This window comes from Microtus pennsylvanicus, chromosome 4 (genome assembly GCF_037038515.1).
Source record: "Microtus pennsylvanicus isolate mMicPen1 chromosome 4, mMicPen1.hap1, whole genome shotgun sequence".
Classification (NCBI taxonomy): Eukaryota; Metazoa; Chordata; class Mammalia; order Rodentia; family Cricetidae; genus Microtus; species Microtus pennsylvanicus.
This window is the reverse complement of record NC_134582.1, coordinates 9,906,053-9,921,144: the sequence shown is the minus strand read 5'-3', so window position 1 is coordinate 9,921,144 and position 15,092 is coordinate 9,906,053. Positions and strand designations below refer to the sequence as shown.

The following is a 15,092-nucleotide window of genomic DNA, read 5'->3' as shown; positions in this document are numbered from 1 at the left end:
AGCTAGGCTTCAAACGAGAGTGAGCAGGAAGTAGGTAAGATGTGGCAAATATACAGATTTTTCAGGAGAGGAACGTGAACACCAAGTCGCAGACAGAGGAGACAAGGCAGATGTGTGTAGAGCAGCTGTGGCTGTTAACAGAGACGGGTGCAGCTAAGGACAAGCCAGAAACTTTGTTCTGGGACAAGAGAATGATGCCATGAGGGCAAGACCCCATTCCCAGGAATAAAACTGAAAACCCTCTTGAAAAACATTTATTTCAAAGGAGAGCTCCTAAACAGAGTGTCTCAAAGGCCTCATGCTCAAAAAATTTTCTTAGGGAAATGTTTTTCCAGGCTCTGCCACCCCGGGTCAGGCTCCATTCAGAACCAGCAGTGGAAGGTTTCATCATTCATATGGTACTGGTTTTGAGGTCATGCAAGTCAGAAGACTTAGAGGGTCATGGGGATTTGTATCAAGCTTTCAGAAGCTTTTAAGGACAGGTACCGTGTACCTGAGTTGCATTCCCAGCATGCAGCCCGATTGAGCTGTTCAGAAAACTGCAAACAGATACCCCATGCTATTAGAAGCACTAAGAATATGGATATCTGCCAAGCAGCTCTACAGGCACATGGTGGAGCCAGCCAAGAAAGAGGTCTCACATGCCACAGGAGGCGTGGTCACAGTGACAAGGCCACAGAGCCCACTGAAACTCAGCAGACAGCACCAGGAGCCTCAGATGTTGGGCCTGGAGTTGTCAGATTCGGTCGCCTGGCTCTATTGGCCACGCCCTGGTCTGATCCATCCTCGCGGTCCATATTCCTTTTTGGAAGGGCAATACTTACTCTGTACCATTTTATACTGAAAATAAGTAACCGATAACTTGTTTTTTCCAGGGACTCAGGTAAAGACTGCCTTGATACAGAGAAGATCAGCATGGCCCTGAGCAAGGATGACTCACAGATTTGTGAAGTTCATTCTTTGCTTTCTCTGTCTCCTATGCATCCTTAACACTCAGGGATTAACCAGTGTCATCAAACAGAAGCTGAAGGATAATAATGTCACTCAGCTCAAGAAGAATGCAGACACCCTGTGGGACATTCAGAAGTACCTAGAAAACCTGTGACTGCTAGATCCTAGTCTAGAGAAATCCCGAATCTACAGTGTGATAGCCGTGAACCTTCAATCTTCAGCTTTGTTCATGGGTCAGTCTGCTTCTCCCCCGATGTGATATGTACTCACAGACCAAAGCCCAGGCCTGTTTGGTGCTTACAGTATGAGCTCTTGAACAAATAAGGGTACCTACTGCAATGTGAAAAAGGAAGAAAGGAGAAGAGGAGGAGGAGAAGAAAAAAGAAAAGAGACTACCTTGAAGAGTTGGAATTCTAAGACTATGGAGATTTTTTAAGTTGATTTGGCATTATGACATGGCTATGTGCGTACAGGAACCATGGGCAGAATGTTATGGTTTAGTGTCAATCTCTCCAACACTTGTTTCCTAGCAGGTGGTGGTGGGGTTTTCGAAGTTTGCAGACAGTAGGTAGGGCCAAGCTGGAGGAAGGAGGCCTTTGGAGTAGGCTGCTGGGGTAGGGACTTGGCTATCACTTTCTACTCCAGGCTGTTTCCTGATCCAGATGGTCCTCAAACTGGACAATACCCTCAAACCACTGGGTAAAATAAATCAATCCCTGAAAACAAACAAAACCCTCAAGGAGGGGAAAAAAAACAACAACAATGATCATTTCACACTTTCCTGGCTCTAATAGTTTGGGTTAAGAAGGCTCACAATATGAGCAATTGGGTCAAGACCATGATGGATACCCACAGAAACAGCTGACCTGAGCTAGCAGGAGCTTATCAACTCTGGACTGATAGTGGGGGAAATCTGCATAGGCCCAAATTAGGCCCTCTGAATTTGGGTGACAGTTGTGTGGCTTGGGCAGTCTATGAGGCCACTGTCAATGGGACCAGGATTTATCCCCAGTGCTTGAACTGACTTTTTGGAGCCCATTCTCTTTGGAGGGAGGGCTCAGCCTAGATATAGGGGGGAGGGCCTTGGTCCTGCCTCAAAGTGATGTGTCAGACTTTGTTGACTCCCTGTGGGAAGCTTTACCCTCTCTGAGGAGTGGATTGGGGATAGGGAAGGGGAGGGGAGGGGAGAGAGTGAGAACTGGAATAGGTATGTAAAATGAGAAAAGATTGTTTAAAAAAAATAAATAAATTTTTAAAAAATTCTGACAGTACTCTGATGTGTCACATGCCTACAGTGTATTGGTGTGTTTTTTACTTGGATCTTTTAACGTGGTTCCAGCTGAAATGTGCCAAGGCTGGGTTCTTCTCCAGCCATGTCCATTTAGGACTTTAAATGACTCTCCTCCTTGTACATGCATCTCTGTTTAGATTTGGAAAGTTTTCTGCTATAATTTCATGCATAGATTTCTGCGCTTGGGTTTTCGCAGCTCCTCTTCCCAGGCAGTGGCTCCTTAGGCCTGTTGTATCCCTTAATTGTGTCCCTTGGTTCCTGGAAGTTGCGGTCACGCTTGTCCTCATTTTTCTGCGGCTGTGACAAACACCATGAACAAAAGCAACCAGGGAGAAAAGAGTTCATTTGGTTTGACTTAAACATTCAGGTCACAGTCTATCTTGGGGGGGGGGGGGGGTCAGTGAAGGAACCAAAGCAGAAGTCAAGCATGGAAGGATGCTGCTTCAAGGCTCATTCTAAAGCTTTTGTTCTTTTCTAAAGCTGAGATTCTGGTATCGTTTCCCCTTATGTGGGATTCCCCTTTGTATTCTGTGAATACTATTGGCTAATAAAGAAGTGCTTTGAGCCTATAGCAGTGCAGAATAAGGCAAGGTGGTAATTCCAAGCACACAGAGGAGAGAGTAGGCAGAGTCAAAGAGAAGCCATGGAGCTGTCACCCGGAACCTTACTGGTAAACCATGAGCCTCCTGGTAAAATACAGAATAGAAATAAGCTAATTTAAGGTATAAGAGTTAGCCAATGAGAAGCATAAGCTAATAGGCCAAGCAGCGTTGTAACAATACAGTTTCTATATGGCTATTTCAGGTCTGGGTGGCACAGAATGAACAAGCAGCCTCTGCCTACATTCCCCCTTAGCTTTCCTCCCTCCAACCCCTTGCATGTACATCCCACCCCCCAAATTCACGGCCTCTTTTGCTTTGTTGGTGGTGGTGATTGCATGTGTGTTACTAAGATGTAAGTACAACTTGCTCAGCCTATATAATGTTACTTGTATGTACGTTTCCAGGGCTGACCATTTGGTACTGGATAACCGATCTGGGTACTCTTCCCTGGGGAAGACTGTTTCTCCTGGTCTCGGCACTCGTCAGCTGTCTGTGGTTCTTTGACAGTGCCCTTTCTTACACGGGAGCTTGTGGGCAGCCATGTAGCTTTGGTGATTCCTGTTTCTAATGCTTCTGCGTATCAATCTGAACATCCACTGGTCTGGACGCTTCCTAGTTGTATTTCAGTATCTTCTCAGTAAGCAACACGCTTTTGAGGGTCCACTCGCTGAAGAGGAAATTAACCACGACAACAGCAACAAGAATAACCAGAGTAAGACGCAGAAATACGCTTAAAACCACTCAAAGTCCATTTACACGCCACGATGACTATAGGCCGGAAACAGCAACAGGGTGTACGCTATCAAGGTAAAAAGTACTTTGAGTAAATACAGAAATAGAAAATGAATAAAATTAAGGAAGGGAGTAGGGGGAAAACAAAGAAGGGCATATAAATAAAAGGAAGAAAGGCCAGGCATGGTTACTAGGTCCTTAATCCCAGCACTCAGGAGGCAGAGGCAGGCGATCTCTGTAAATTCAAGATTACACTGGCCTATACAGGAAGCTCCATGCCAATCAATCAGGGATATATTAACATAGTGAGATCCTGTCTCAAAAAGGAAAGGGAGGTATGAAAAGAATGTCCTGAAGAGAAGGGGTTAAAAGCAAGAGAACATTACCAATAATGAGAGAATTCATAACCAAAAAAATCTTTTAAATGTAATTAAAACTTTGTACAGAGGCCATGCTAAACTTCTCTGTATTGCACCAATTTTAGTATATGTGCTTCGGAAGCAAGGTTTTGCAGTGGCATTTAAAAAAAAAAAGATTTATTTATTTATTATGTATACCATGGTCTGCCTGTATGTATGTCTGCATGCCAGAAGAGGGCACTGGATCTCATTATAGATGGTTGTGAGCCACCACGTGGTTTGCTGGGAATTGAATTTAAGCCCTCTGGAAGAGCAACCAGTGCTCTTAACCTACAAGCCATCTCTTTAGCTCCTTGCAGTGGTATTGATGACTGTGGACTCACAGTTGAAAAAGAATACAGAAAGCTTCTATGACAACCCATACTCTCACCCCATCCCCACCCCTACAAAATAACAGCCTAGACAGACAGCCATCAAAGAGAACCCTTAAAAATGTGGTAAGGATGCTGAAGCGTAGCTCTCCACAACCAATGGCTTCTGGCGGGATACGGGTGGGGAAGGACTGTTTAAGGGGCTGGTCTCTGGGAGTTTGATCATGCTCCAATGAATATATGGGTAACACAAGTTGAACTTTTTCTCTCTTTCTCCTCTTCTCCTTTTTTGGGGCAGACCTGGGAGGACTGGGAGATGAGTGTGATCAGAATGATATGAAATTCCCAAATAATCAATAAAAATATTACATGATTGAAAAAAATAAAACCACAAAAGCTTCAAAACACAAAACAAAACAAAAAAAGAGCTAAAGTATAAAATCCTAAGGAGATGGCTCAGTTGATAAAGGCCACGATGAACAGGTCTCAACCCCCACACCCATGCAAAAGGAAAAAGGAAAAGCTGTATCCCAGACTGGGATGGTGTAGAGACAGGAGGATGCCTGGAGCTTGCTGGCTAGTCACTACACTGATCAATGAGCTTCCGGTTGAAAAAATTCAGATAAAGTGCTGGTGAGATGGATCAGCGGGGGAAGGCACTTGCTCTCAAATCTAAAGAGCTAAGCTCAGTTCCCAGAAACTACATCCTGGAAGTCGAGGGCTGACTCCCGCAGACGGTCCTCTTCACACCACATGCTGGAAGTCGAGGGCTGACTCCCGCAGACGGTCCTCTTCACACCACATGCTGGAAGTCGAGGGCTGACTCCCGCAGACAGTCCTCTTCACACCACATGCTGGAAGTCGAGGGCTGACTCCCGCAGACAGTCCTCTTCACGCGTCCCCTGGGCTCTCAAGCTTTGAGCTATTTCCCGGCTTCTGGGCCTGTTCTGAAGGCTGTGCAGTGTTAGACTTGTAGAAAAGCCGCAGGTCTTTAAAGGCTATACTGGCTTCTGGTTCTGCCCTACCACAGTGTAAACAGGCTGCTGCTTCCCAGGGCCACACCACAGACGGAGATGTCCCCTACTGCCATGCCTTCTACTCTGACAGACAGGAACGTAGCCACCCTTAAGATGCTTTTTCAGCTGGCTGATCAAAATGAATGAGAAAAGCAACTAACAGATCTTAACGACTGAAGCAGCAGTGAGGGCATCACGTATTTGACATCTTTCTGATGGTGCTATTACTGAAAATTTGTCTGTTTTCCAGGTAGAATTATCCAGATCCTTTGCCCATCCCTTTTTTCCCCTTCACACACACACACACACACACACACACACACACACACACACACACACACACACACACACCATAGTCTCACTATGTAGATCTGAACTCAGACACGTGCCCACCTCAGCCTCCCACGTGCTAGGATTAAAGGTGTGTACCACTGCCACTGGCCTTTGTCCATTTCTGTGTTTTTAAAATTGGCTTGTAAGAGTAGATACAGACACAAGTCTCTTAGTTGAGGCCTCTAAGCACTTTCTTTTATTGGGTGAACAGTCTTCTCTATTTCTTGAAGCAAATTTCAGTTCCCCAGGGCACACAAAAACAAACAAACAAAACACCAAACCCCCTCAAGCCCTTTTAGCACCCTTAGTTTTCTGAGGTTCTCACCTGTCCACCGGCCTGACAACCTCCGCCACAGAACAGCAATTCACAATTCACCGCCATGTCAAACGGGCTTCAGTATTAGCAATACTCAACAGTCTACCTCACGTCACCTTCTCACTCTGGAGACGGAAATGTAACCAGAAGGGAACAGTTCCATGTAGCAAAATTAATAAAAACCCAGAGACAGATATCAGAGTTCAACCTAAAGGTCAGAAAAGCAAAACAGCCAGCCACTCACTGGCTCTTACCTCTACCTCTGTCCGAAATGGAGATCCTGCCTCCAGTAATCCTCAGCATGAGACTGCCTGAGAGTTGTCTCCTTCCATCTTTTTTTTTTGACATATAACAAGTGATATTTAATATTTCCATCTCGATGGGTTTGGAGAATAGTACACACATGTGAAAACACCACCTCTACCGTCTTAAATTTTGATTCTAATTTTGTTTTACGTAGACCATGCGTAATATTTCTATGTGCTCCATTTCATTTCTTGTTTCATATGGTTTCTACTTTAGCTCCTTGTTTGTACTTATAGGGTTTATTTCATACCATCTTACATTCCTCTCTAGTGCTGGGATTAAAGACGTGCTCCACTTCTACCAGGTTTCTATGATAAAAGGTATGTGTCACCACCGCCTGGTCTGTAAGGTTGGCCAGGGAGGCTGCTTTACTCTCTGATCTTCAGGCAAGCTTTATTTATTAAAATACAGATGAAATATCACTACAGTTTTAACTCCTTCAAGATGTCAATTACCAAAGCCCAGAGGGTGGAGGGTCCCCAAGGAGCTTCTTTCAGCAAAGAGTACGAAGTTACACAGATAGAACTAGCAGCTAAGGTTGGTGACCAGGCAGCATGCCAAGTCTAGACTCCACCTCTTTGTGCCACACGTCTTTGCAGAGTTGACTTAGCCACTGGCACCCGTGCCCATCCTTCACCCATCAAATGAAACAGCAAGGTCCATCAAAAAAAATAAATAATTCAGGACTCCGCAAGACTTGAAAGCAGGGATCCCTGCCCAAAGCCCTGCTGCAGCGGCAGAAGCACCATGTTCTCCTGGGTAAGCAGGCATTTCTTCTGTACGTCTCTGCTACTCAGGATCATTGCCTGCCCTCTGAGCTCACACCTCTTGCTGCTGCGTCCAGAGCCAGCGTCTCTGAGCCAGAGTTCCTTCCGCTGCAGCCCAGGAACTTCCCTGTGTATCGGTCCTTCCGACCCCTGGCACCCATATGGAAGGAGAGAACTGACTCCTGTAAGGCGTCCTCTGCCCTCCATGCGTGAGTACACACAAGCACACGTGGGCAGCAAAGGAGAGAATAAATGTTTTAAAATTTAGATTTATTTAATTTCTGTGTAGGAATGCTTTGCCTGTGCCTGGTACCCTCAGAGGGCAGAGGAGGACATCATATCCTCTAGAACTGGAATTACCGTCAGTTATAAACTACCATGTAGGTGCTAGGGATTTAGCCTGGGTCCTCTACAAGAGCGGCCAGTGCTATTAACCGGAGCCATCTCTCCAGATCCCATGTTTCAAAATGCAAATGATGAGGATGATAGAAAGCTGACTATGACGGCGCACGCCTTTAATCCCAGCCCTTGGGAGGCAGAAGCAGGCGGATCTCTGTGAGTTCCAGGCCAGCCAGAGCTACATAGTAAAATCCTGTCTGGGGCAGGGGTGGGGGGAGGGGAATAATAGAGCCAGAAAAAAGAATCATACTTACCACAGATCTCAGAGGACTACTCCTTCCAGAGCAGTAATATAACTAAAATGAAACTAACGCGTGTGTGTGTGTGTGCCGTGTATGACTGCTCCATAATTTTTTCCTTTTTAGATTGAAGTTACAATGAGGTGGTGTCTACAGTAAAAAAAAAAAAAAAAAAAAAAAAAAAACCAGCAATTCTTGCCTAGTGGTGCTTCTCAGCACCCGGGAAGCAGAGGCGGGTGGATCTGTGAGTTTGAGGCCAGCCTGGTCTACAGAGTGAGTTCCAGGACAGCCAGAATTACACAGAGAAACTGTCTTGAAAAACAACAACAAAAAAAGGGCAGTGGTTCTCAACGTTCCTAGTGTTGTAATCCTTTAATATAGTTCTTCATGTTGTAGAGACTCCAACCATAAAATTATTTTTATTGTTACTTCTTAACTGTAATTTTGCCACTGTTATGAACTATAATATAATACCTGATGTGCAACTCACATCACAATAAACATGATGAGAACCACTGCAATAAGGGCAAAGAAAAGCAAAGTCCAGCAAGGACTTTTATAAGGAAGAAGCACAAATGGGGCAAGCACCAACCACGTATTAGTATTATTTTGTATTAGTATTATTTTATTTACTTGTGTCTATTCTGCAAAAGGCAAAAGGTCAGGAAATGAGGTCACCTCTAGAGTCAGGGTGTGCCCCCACAAACTCTTGGTGGGAGCTATCACATACAGGTTTCAGATACAAGGCAGTATGAAGTAGGCGTTTCAAACAAACTGGAAACAGCCCTGCTTCTTGGCTGAGAGGACCTGGAGTTGAGTGACAGATTTAGGGGCTAGGCCTCATTCCCTCTAGATCCTTATTCTTCTTCATGCACTTTACAAAAGTCATAAGGTGTTCAAACACGGCTTCTACCATTTTGGTAACCAAATACAATTCTGAAAGCAGAACCAAACTAGGGAAATAGTTTGTGAGGTTCTTTGTAAAATACAGTGTTAAATCAACGTGCAGTCACGGCAGTCAGACCCTGGCATGGTGCTTTCTGGAAAGTGATTAGTCCTGAATGGAGTTTTGTTCCTGGGAGCAAACGTACCTCAGATTGTGCCAAAAATCACTGATCCTAGCTAAGGAGAAAGATTCAGGCTACAGAGAAACTAATGTAAAACTACCGTTCTTTTTTAAGTGCTTTTACATTGTGTGTGTCAGGGTGTACATGCAAGTGTATACTGGGGGTGTGGAGGATTACCATCCCGCTCCCTGAGGCGGTCTTCTGATGGCCTGGGGCTTACAAATGACAGGTTGTCTGGGCATTCTGCTCCATGGATCCTCTTGTCTCACACCTCCCCAGGGCTGAGATTCCAAGCCTGTTCCACCTTCAGCTTTTTACATGGGTACTGAAGATCAAACCCAGGTCCTCATGTTTGGCAAACACTTTACCAACTGAGCCAACCTCTTAGTGCCATGAAACTATTTTTGCCTAGATCTGACACAGGCTACTTACAACACATCTTGGAAATAGGATACATCTATGGGTTAGCTCACATGGTGTCTTAAAATGGTCTATTAACAAAATAGAACATTTTTTCCTCCAAAGCTGGGGGACGGTTCCAGGCACTACCTTATTAACTAAGGCAGGAAAAAAAAATTCTCACCAAGTATCATTGTTTAAATACACTCTATTTTTATTTTGTCTTAAAATAGTTTAACCTTTATGCTACAGACTTATTTCAAAAAACAAAATCTTATCTTGCACCAAAAAATATATATATAACACTCTGTTTATTTTTTTTCTCCAAAGACCATTAAATACTAAATGGAAACAAAAACTAAATAATGATGTAAAGAACCAAATTCATTTTACAAACTCGAGTTGCACATTTGGGAAACATTACTTCTACGCAATGATCTGTAGTCACTGCGTCAAGTCCACGCTCAGTCCCCAGCAACAGCAGATCTGTTAACGCCAAGTGCACTGGTTCCTAGCCATACAATGGCTGACAATTCATGTTCAAGGTAAGAAGAGCAAAGGATTCAATGACCTTCGCACTCTTTAAAGAACAAAGCAACAACAAAAACATTTCCTAGTTTCCAGTGATTTTTTAAGATCACTACCCTTTGAAATTTGTTAGAGAATAAGTAGTGTTTTAAATAAAAAGAAAAAATACAACAGCATTGGACTAAAATACGTGATTATTTTAAACAAACAGTGCACAATCTGAGGGAGTTGGTTAGGGTGCAGCAGTTTTATATACACATGGAAGTCACATCACACACATATGGGAGAGCAGGAATTGGGGCTCAGCGCTTTGCCTTAAGGGGGGGGGGTGACTGTCAAAACTAAAACAAAGTCATGCCCCAGGCTTTGGCAAGCCTTGGGACACAAACAAAAAAGCAGGCAATGAATCTGTCTTAAGTTAGTCATGGTGTTAATCTCTAATAGTGGATGGACAAATAGCTAAACTAGCAAACCGGGCAGGCCATGCGCGTAACCGTGCTGACAAGCACATGCAACGGCCGCTCTCTCACCACTGACAGCATCCAGTTAGTCCACAGGAGTGGTTCTCAACTGTCCTATTGCTAATCCACAACCATAAAACTATTTTCATTGCTACTTCATAACTGTAATTTTGCTACTGTTGTGAATTGTAGTGGAAATATCTGATATACAGATGGTCTTAGGAGACCCCTGTGAAAGGGCTGTCCACTCCTCAAAGCGGTCGTGACCCACAGGTTGAGAACCACTGGTCTACAAAGAGCAGCAGTTGCCTTACAGAGCAGTCACAGTGGCAAATAGCCAGGTTTCTGCTCCTCTGGTTTTTCAAATTGGAGGGGAAAGGAATTAACCACATTAATGGCATAAACCAATCTGTGATCCCACTGTAACCCAAACAGTATCTTGGCAAAGCATAAAGAACTACTTATGTTACCAAACATAAAACTTTAATTAGAAAATAATACTTTTAAAGACAATTTCAAATATTATGAGATTTATGTCACAGAATTTGATTAACACCTCACCAGAAACCATATTTCCACTCTCCTGGATGTAGCAATAGAGAGAGCTGAAGAGGAGTTCAAATGCCCTCTTAATTAGTTATTTGATGGGAAAGTCCCATGCGTTTTACAGAGAGCCGACTGCCTCAAGCATCCCCTCACTCTTTGCATATTAATGCCTACATCTCTACTCTGATGCAGGGAGTCAAGTAGTAGGGACCTGTATCAGGAGTAAGGATCTGTCTGTGCAACCTAAGACAAAGGCAAAAGGCCAGAAAAGAGCGTGGAGCACTCCATTCTGTCCCCAATCCACAGTGCACCCAAAGTTAGGGGATGGCTAACAAGGACTAAAGAAACTGTCAGGGGTAAATCGCCTGTAGTATAGACTTGAACAAAACATTAGTAACATGAAAACAAGCCATGCAAAAACATTCTTTAAATGGGGCTGTGCCCTGATACTGGGGGAGATAGATAAAAGCTGTGAAAACTTCAAGTCATACACTCCACTATATTCTCTTATCAATGATTTTCTGGAAAGCAAAGACCAGAAATTATATATTTCTCCTTTGTTGAGCATTTTAATTCAAGTAAAAAAAATGTGTAACAGTAAAACTCAATAAATTAATCCTAAAGCAAGAGGTGAAGGCCCAAAGATATACCAGCAGTGAATTTTCAAAGTTCTATTTCGGTCTGGCCTCTGGGTCTTTGGTTTCTGTCTAGGACTGTGGCAGGTGAGAGCAGTAAATGACGGACTGAAACTGGAGAGTCATAATTTTTAAAGTCTAATTAGTAGTAGACTAAAGAAAAAAAACTGAAAAGTTGATGAGCAGAGGGCAGATCAAATAACTACCACCAGATAAGACCAAAAAAGAAAAAAAAGAAAGCCACATGCTCAAATATAAGCTACTGAAGGAACCCACAGAAGAACTGAAGTAACAAGAAAGAAAATTAATGAATAAACTTGTCTTTACATAAGAAAGGAGAAAACGTCAGGCTGACTCATGCATGAGCGTGCAAACTGTGTCTCATTCCTCTTAGGGCCTCCACAGCATCCACCCTGCACACTGCTTTATGCAGAATGGGTCCTTGGTCAATGTGTGTGCACTGAATGAAAATGGCAGGTCTCATCCTACGATCAGGAAGAACCACCAAGGCATAAGGAGGGAAGCAAAAGGACATGGCAACCCCACATGTAACAAAGCAAACAAAAACCAAACGTGAAACCTTCTGAGCCAGTATTACTTCACTCCCCCTGGGCACAATACATAGTGTTCTAATTCTAGGTATTGCTTTTTAAAAGTTCTTCACTAGTAACTACAACGTTATAGGAAAAAGGTAGTAACTAATGCCACAAAATTCCTCTGCTGGCATTTCCTAAATTCCCTGAAGTTTCTATTACCCTTTACTAATCCTTTTAGATACTGTAAGACTTAGAGTACTTATCAATGTGCTTTGCATTTGATTTCTTATGGTATATCTTCATTTCCCTTGTGTATGTATTTTAGAAGGCAAAGAAAACTACCCAAACACAGCGTGAGGTCCAGTTAAACAGTTGTTACACACCCTCTATGGAACAACAAGCTGTAAGAAAAGGCGCCTCCCTCTCAGATTTGCAAGTGCCTACAGACTTAGATGCTACACAGCCTCTTATGCTCTTCCTACTCAAGTAACAGGTTTCCCTGTTTGCCTTCCTATTTGAATAAACCGGGGAAGGGGGGAAGCTGAGAGAGAGAGAGAAAGATTTCCCACTGATCTCTCAATGCACTCTTCAGACATCCAGAAACTCTCAAGAATTAATTATTGCGACAAGGAGACCAACTGAGTCCCTTTAATAGTATCTGGAAATAAAGGGTGGGAGGCATTTCAAATACCTGTGTTATGGCAAATTGACAAGGAGCTATGTCAGGAAAGAAGGCAGAAGACGTAAGCTAAAGAAAAATATATTTTATAATACTTCTGTCTTCCACTTTGCAGGAAGGGTTTTCGAAATGCACATGCCCTACCAGGTGCCAACGAGAAGGCCCTGACTGATATGTATGCAAATGCCCTAGGATAGGAGTGACAATGAGGCAGACGGAGGGTGGTCATATCTAGATATTAATTTCATTATACAGAAAAATAAATATAAGATTCAAAACCTGAAATCCATTTTGACTAGTAAGTAAAATATTATTCTAAATGGAGAGTGACTTTTAAGATAAGTCACTAAGCAAAATGAAGTTCTCTAATAAAATCCACCATTCTCATGTTCTTACTGAGAAAAAAAATTATTTTCTCTGTGTTATTTTCCTAAGTGAATTGTTTTAATAAAAAGTGGGGGAGGTTACCATGAATTTCAGTTCCACAAATGCCACAAACAGCTTCTGAAGCTGAAGCTATGACAATGAACTTCCATGTCACAAAGAGGAGGAGGTGGAGGGAAACAGTGCAGAGAAACAGTGACATTGCATTACAGTAGGTATTTACGCCTGCTATCCTCATCCAAGGTGAGGTCAACAACTTCTGCTGGGGAAGCCCACGTCTGCTGGGGAGTCACAGCAGTCCATGACTGTGTTTGCCGGGAGCCACCATACTGCGTGCCAGAGCCATGCTTCCAGGAAGAGACACTCTGTATCACACCTCCTCGGGGGTGAGCACACCTGCAATTGTGTAAAGAATAGAGAGCCCAGTTACTTACTGTTAGGAAGCTGAGATGCTGTGACTCCAGCTGCACTCATCAACACTACCAATCCCATTATGCACACTTTGCTCAGTCTACATGGGGGGGGGGCTTGGTCCTGCCTCAGTGCTGTGACAGACTTTGTTGACTCCTCATAGGATGGTCTCACCCTGAGGAATGGTTGGGGGTGGGGTGGGGAGAAGATGGGGAGACTGGGAGGACAGGAGGGAGAGGGAGCTGGGATTGGGATTTAAAATAAGACTGTTTTAAAAATTTATATATAAAAAAGGTTTATTTTACAAGACCAAGGGTTTGTCAGCTCCTGAGTTGTACCAGGGTCAGTTACTGACAACAGGGAAGATGGTTTTCTATGAACTCACTTAAATCTCTCATTTCTATGATACGGACATAGAAATTCCTCAAAAAAATGAACAATCTTAGTTGAAACAACAAGAAAAACAGAAAAAATCTACTTGTAAAGTAAGTTTTGTGACACAAATAACCATGTTAAGAACAATGAAGACGAACTAGGCTGTTGGTGGTGCACGCCTGTAATCCCAGCACTCAGGAGGCAAAGGTGCGAGTTCTGTTGCAGAATATTATTTTAAGGTGTGTTACTTTTGTTTCTGCTGCGGAACATTTGTTTAATGATGCAAAGATGTGTGGCTTTTGTTTATATTGCATTTGTTTAACTCTGTGAAGCTGTGATCCCCCCCCCCCCCCAGGATTTCTCTGTGTAGCCCTGGCTTTCCTAGAACTAGCTTTTAAACCATACATTGCCTGGAAAAAAAAATATCTACCTGTTAACCTGCCAACAACTAAGAGAACTATGGAAGAATAGAGCCACTGGGGCCAAGGCACAGGGCATATGTATTTTTGTATTTTGTTGTTGTATTTTTTGGGCTTTCTTTTCTTTTTTTTTTTTTTTTTTTTGAGACAAGGTTTTGCTATGTATCCCAGATAGCCTTAAACTGACTAGGTATCAAAACTCACCTTGAACTCGCACTAATCCACCTACCTCAGCATCCTGAATGCTAGAATTACAGGTGTGGGCCATCACACCTGACTGAGAACACAGATTTCCTAAGTACCAGAGAATCTGTTCAAGAAATGGGCCAAATACCCACTAAGCCAGAGGCTAATACAATATATTCAAAGACTTTCTAGCAAAAGTATTAAAATAAGAAACTCACAGCACAGTGTCTAATCCCAAACCCTCCAGTCTGTTAAGTAAACACAGACTAAGTGAAGGGAAATGGCCATGGAAGTGGAACACTGACAGAAATTATTTTGATGGGATACTTATGCAGTTTCATATATATTACCTCACTGGCCTTTTCAAATAATCCTATGAGGTGGAATGGAAGTCATTACCCTGTCTACAGACAGAAACAGGCTTAAACAGGTGACAGGGTTTACTTGGTCATAGAACTCTTCAAGGAACTTTGAGACAAGTCTACTTTAAATCGGCATAAATGAAATGAATCATATTCAAGTATGAAGTTCTCTAAAAGTTCAAAAGCTCATTTGCACAAGGATTCTAATTTAAGTAAAGCTGACTAGAAAGTCAAAAAGAATTCAGGGACTAAGGAGCCACCAAGGCAGTCAATGTAATCTTTGGCAGAATTCCTATATCATCTAAACAAAGGGATAGAAAGTCCCACTGTTACTCTTCCCAAGGAATCCCAGGCAGTGGTTTTAAAGGGATCTAATCTAATCTGTATTTTATGGAAGAGATGGACCAAGGATGAAATGCAAC

General features: G+C 43.0%; 1 protein-coding gene, 1 non-coding gene and 1 pseudogene across 5 annotated transcripts in view; 1 reads left to right on the top strand and 2 right to left on the bottom strand.

The window, feature by feature from the left end:
• Positions 1-864: 864 nt before the first annotated feature.
• LOC142849169 (U6 spliceosomal RNA) lies at positions 865-966 on the top strand. The gene has a single exon (XR_012910561.1). It is a non-coding gene; the product is annotated as a U6 spliceosomal RNA (small nuclear RNA).
• A 3,021-nt stretch (positions 967-3,987) lies between these two features.
• LOC142849171 (U6 spliceosomal RNA) lies at positions 3,988-4,080 on the bottom strand (annotated as a pseudogene).
• Positions 4,081-9,338: 5,258 nt separating this feature from the next.
• Ark2n (arkadia (RNF111) N-terminal like PKA signaling regulator 2N) overlaps positions 9,339-15,092 on the bottom strand; it is a 73,669-nt gene continuing 67,915 nt past the window's right edge. For all 4 annotated transcript variants that reach the window (XM_075968220.1, XM_075968218.1, XM_075968217.1 and 1 more), the window contains one exon: positions 9,339-13,313. In XM_075968220.1, coding sequence (XP_075824335.1) covers positions 13,124-13,313 — 190 coding nt within the window. In that variant the 3' untranslated portion in view covers positions 9,339-13,123. The remainder of the gene's footprint in view (positions 13,314-15,092) is intronic.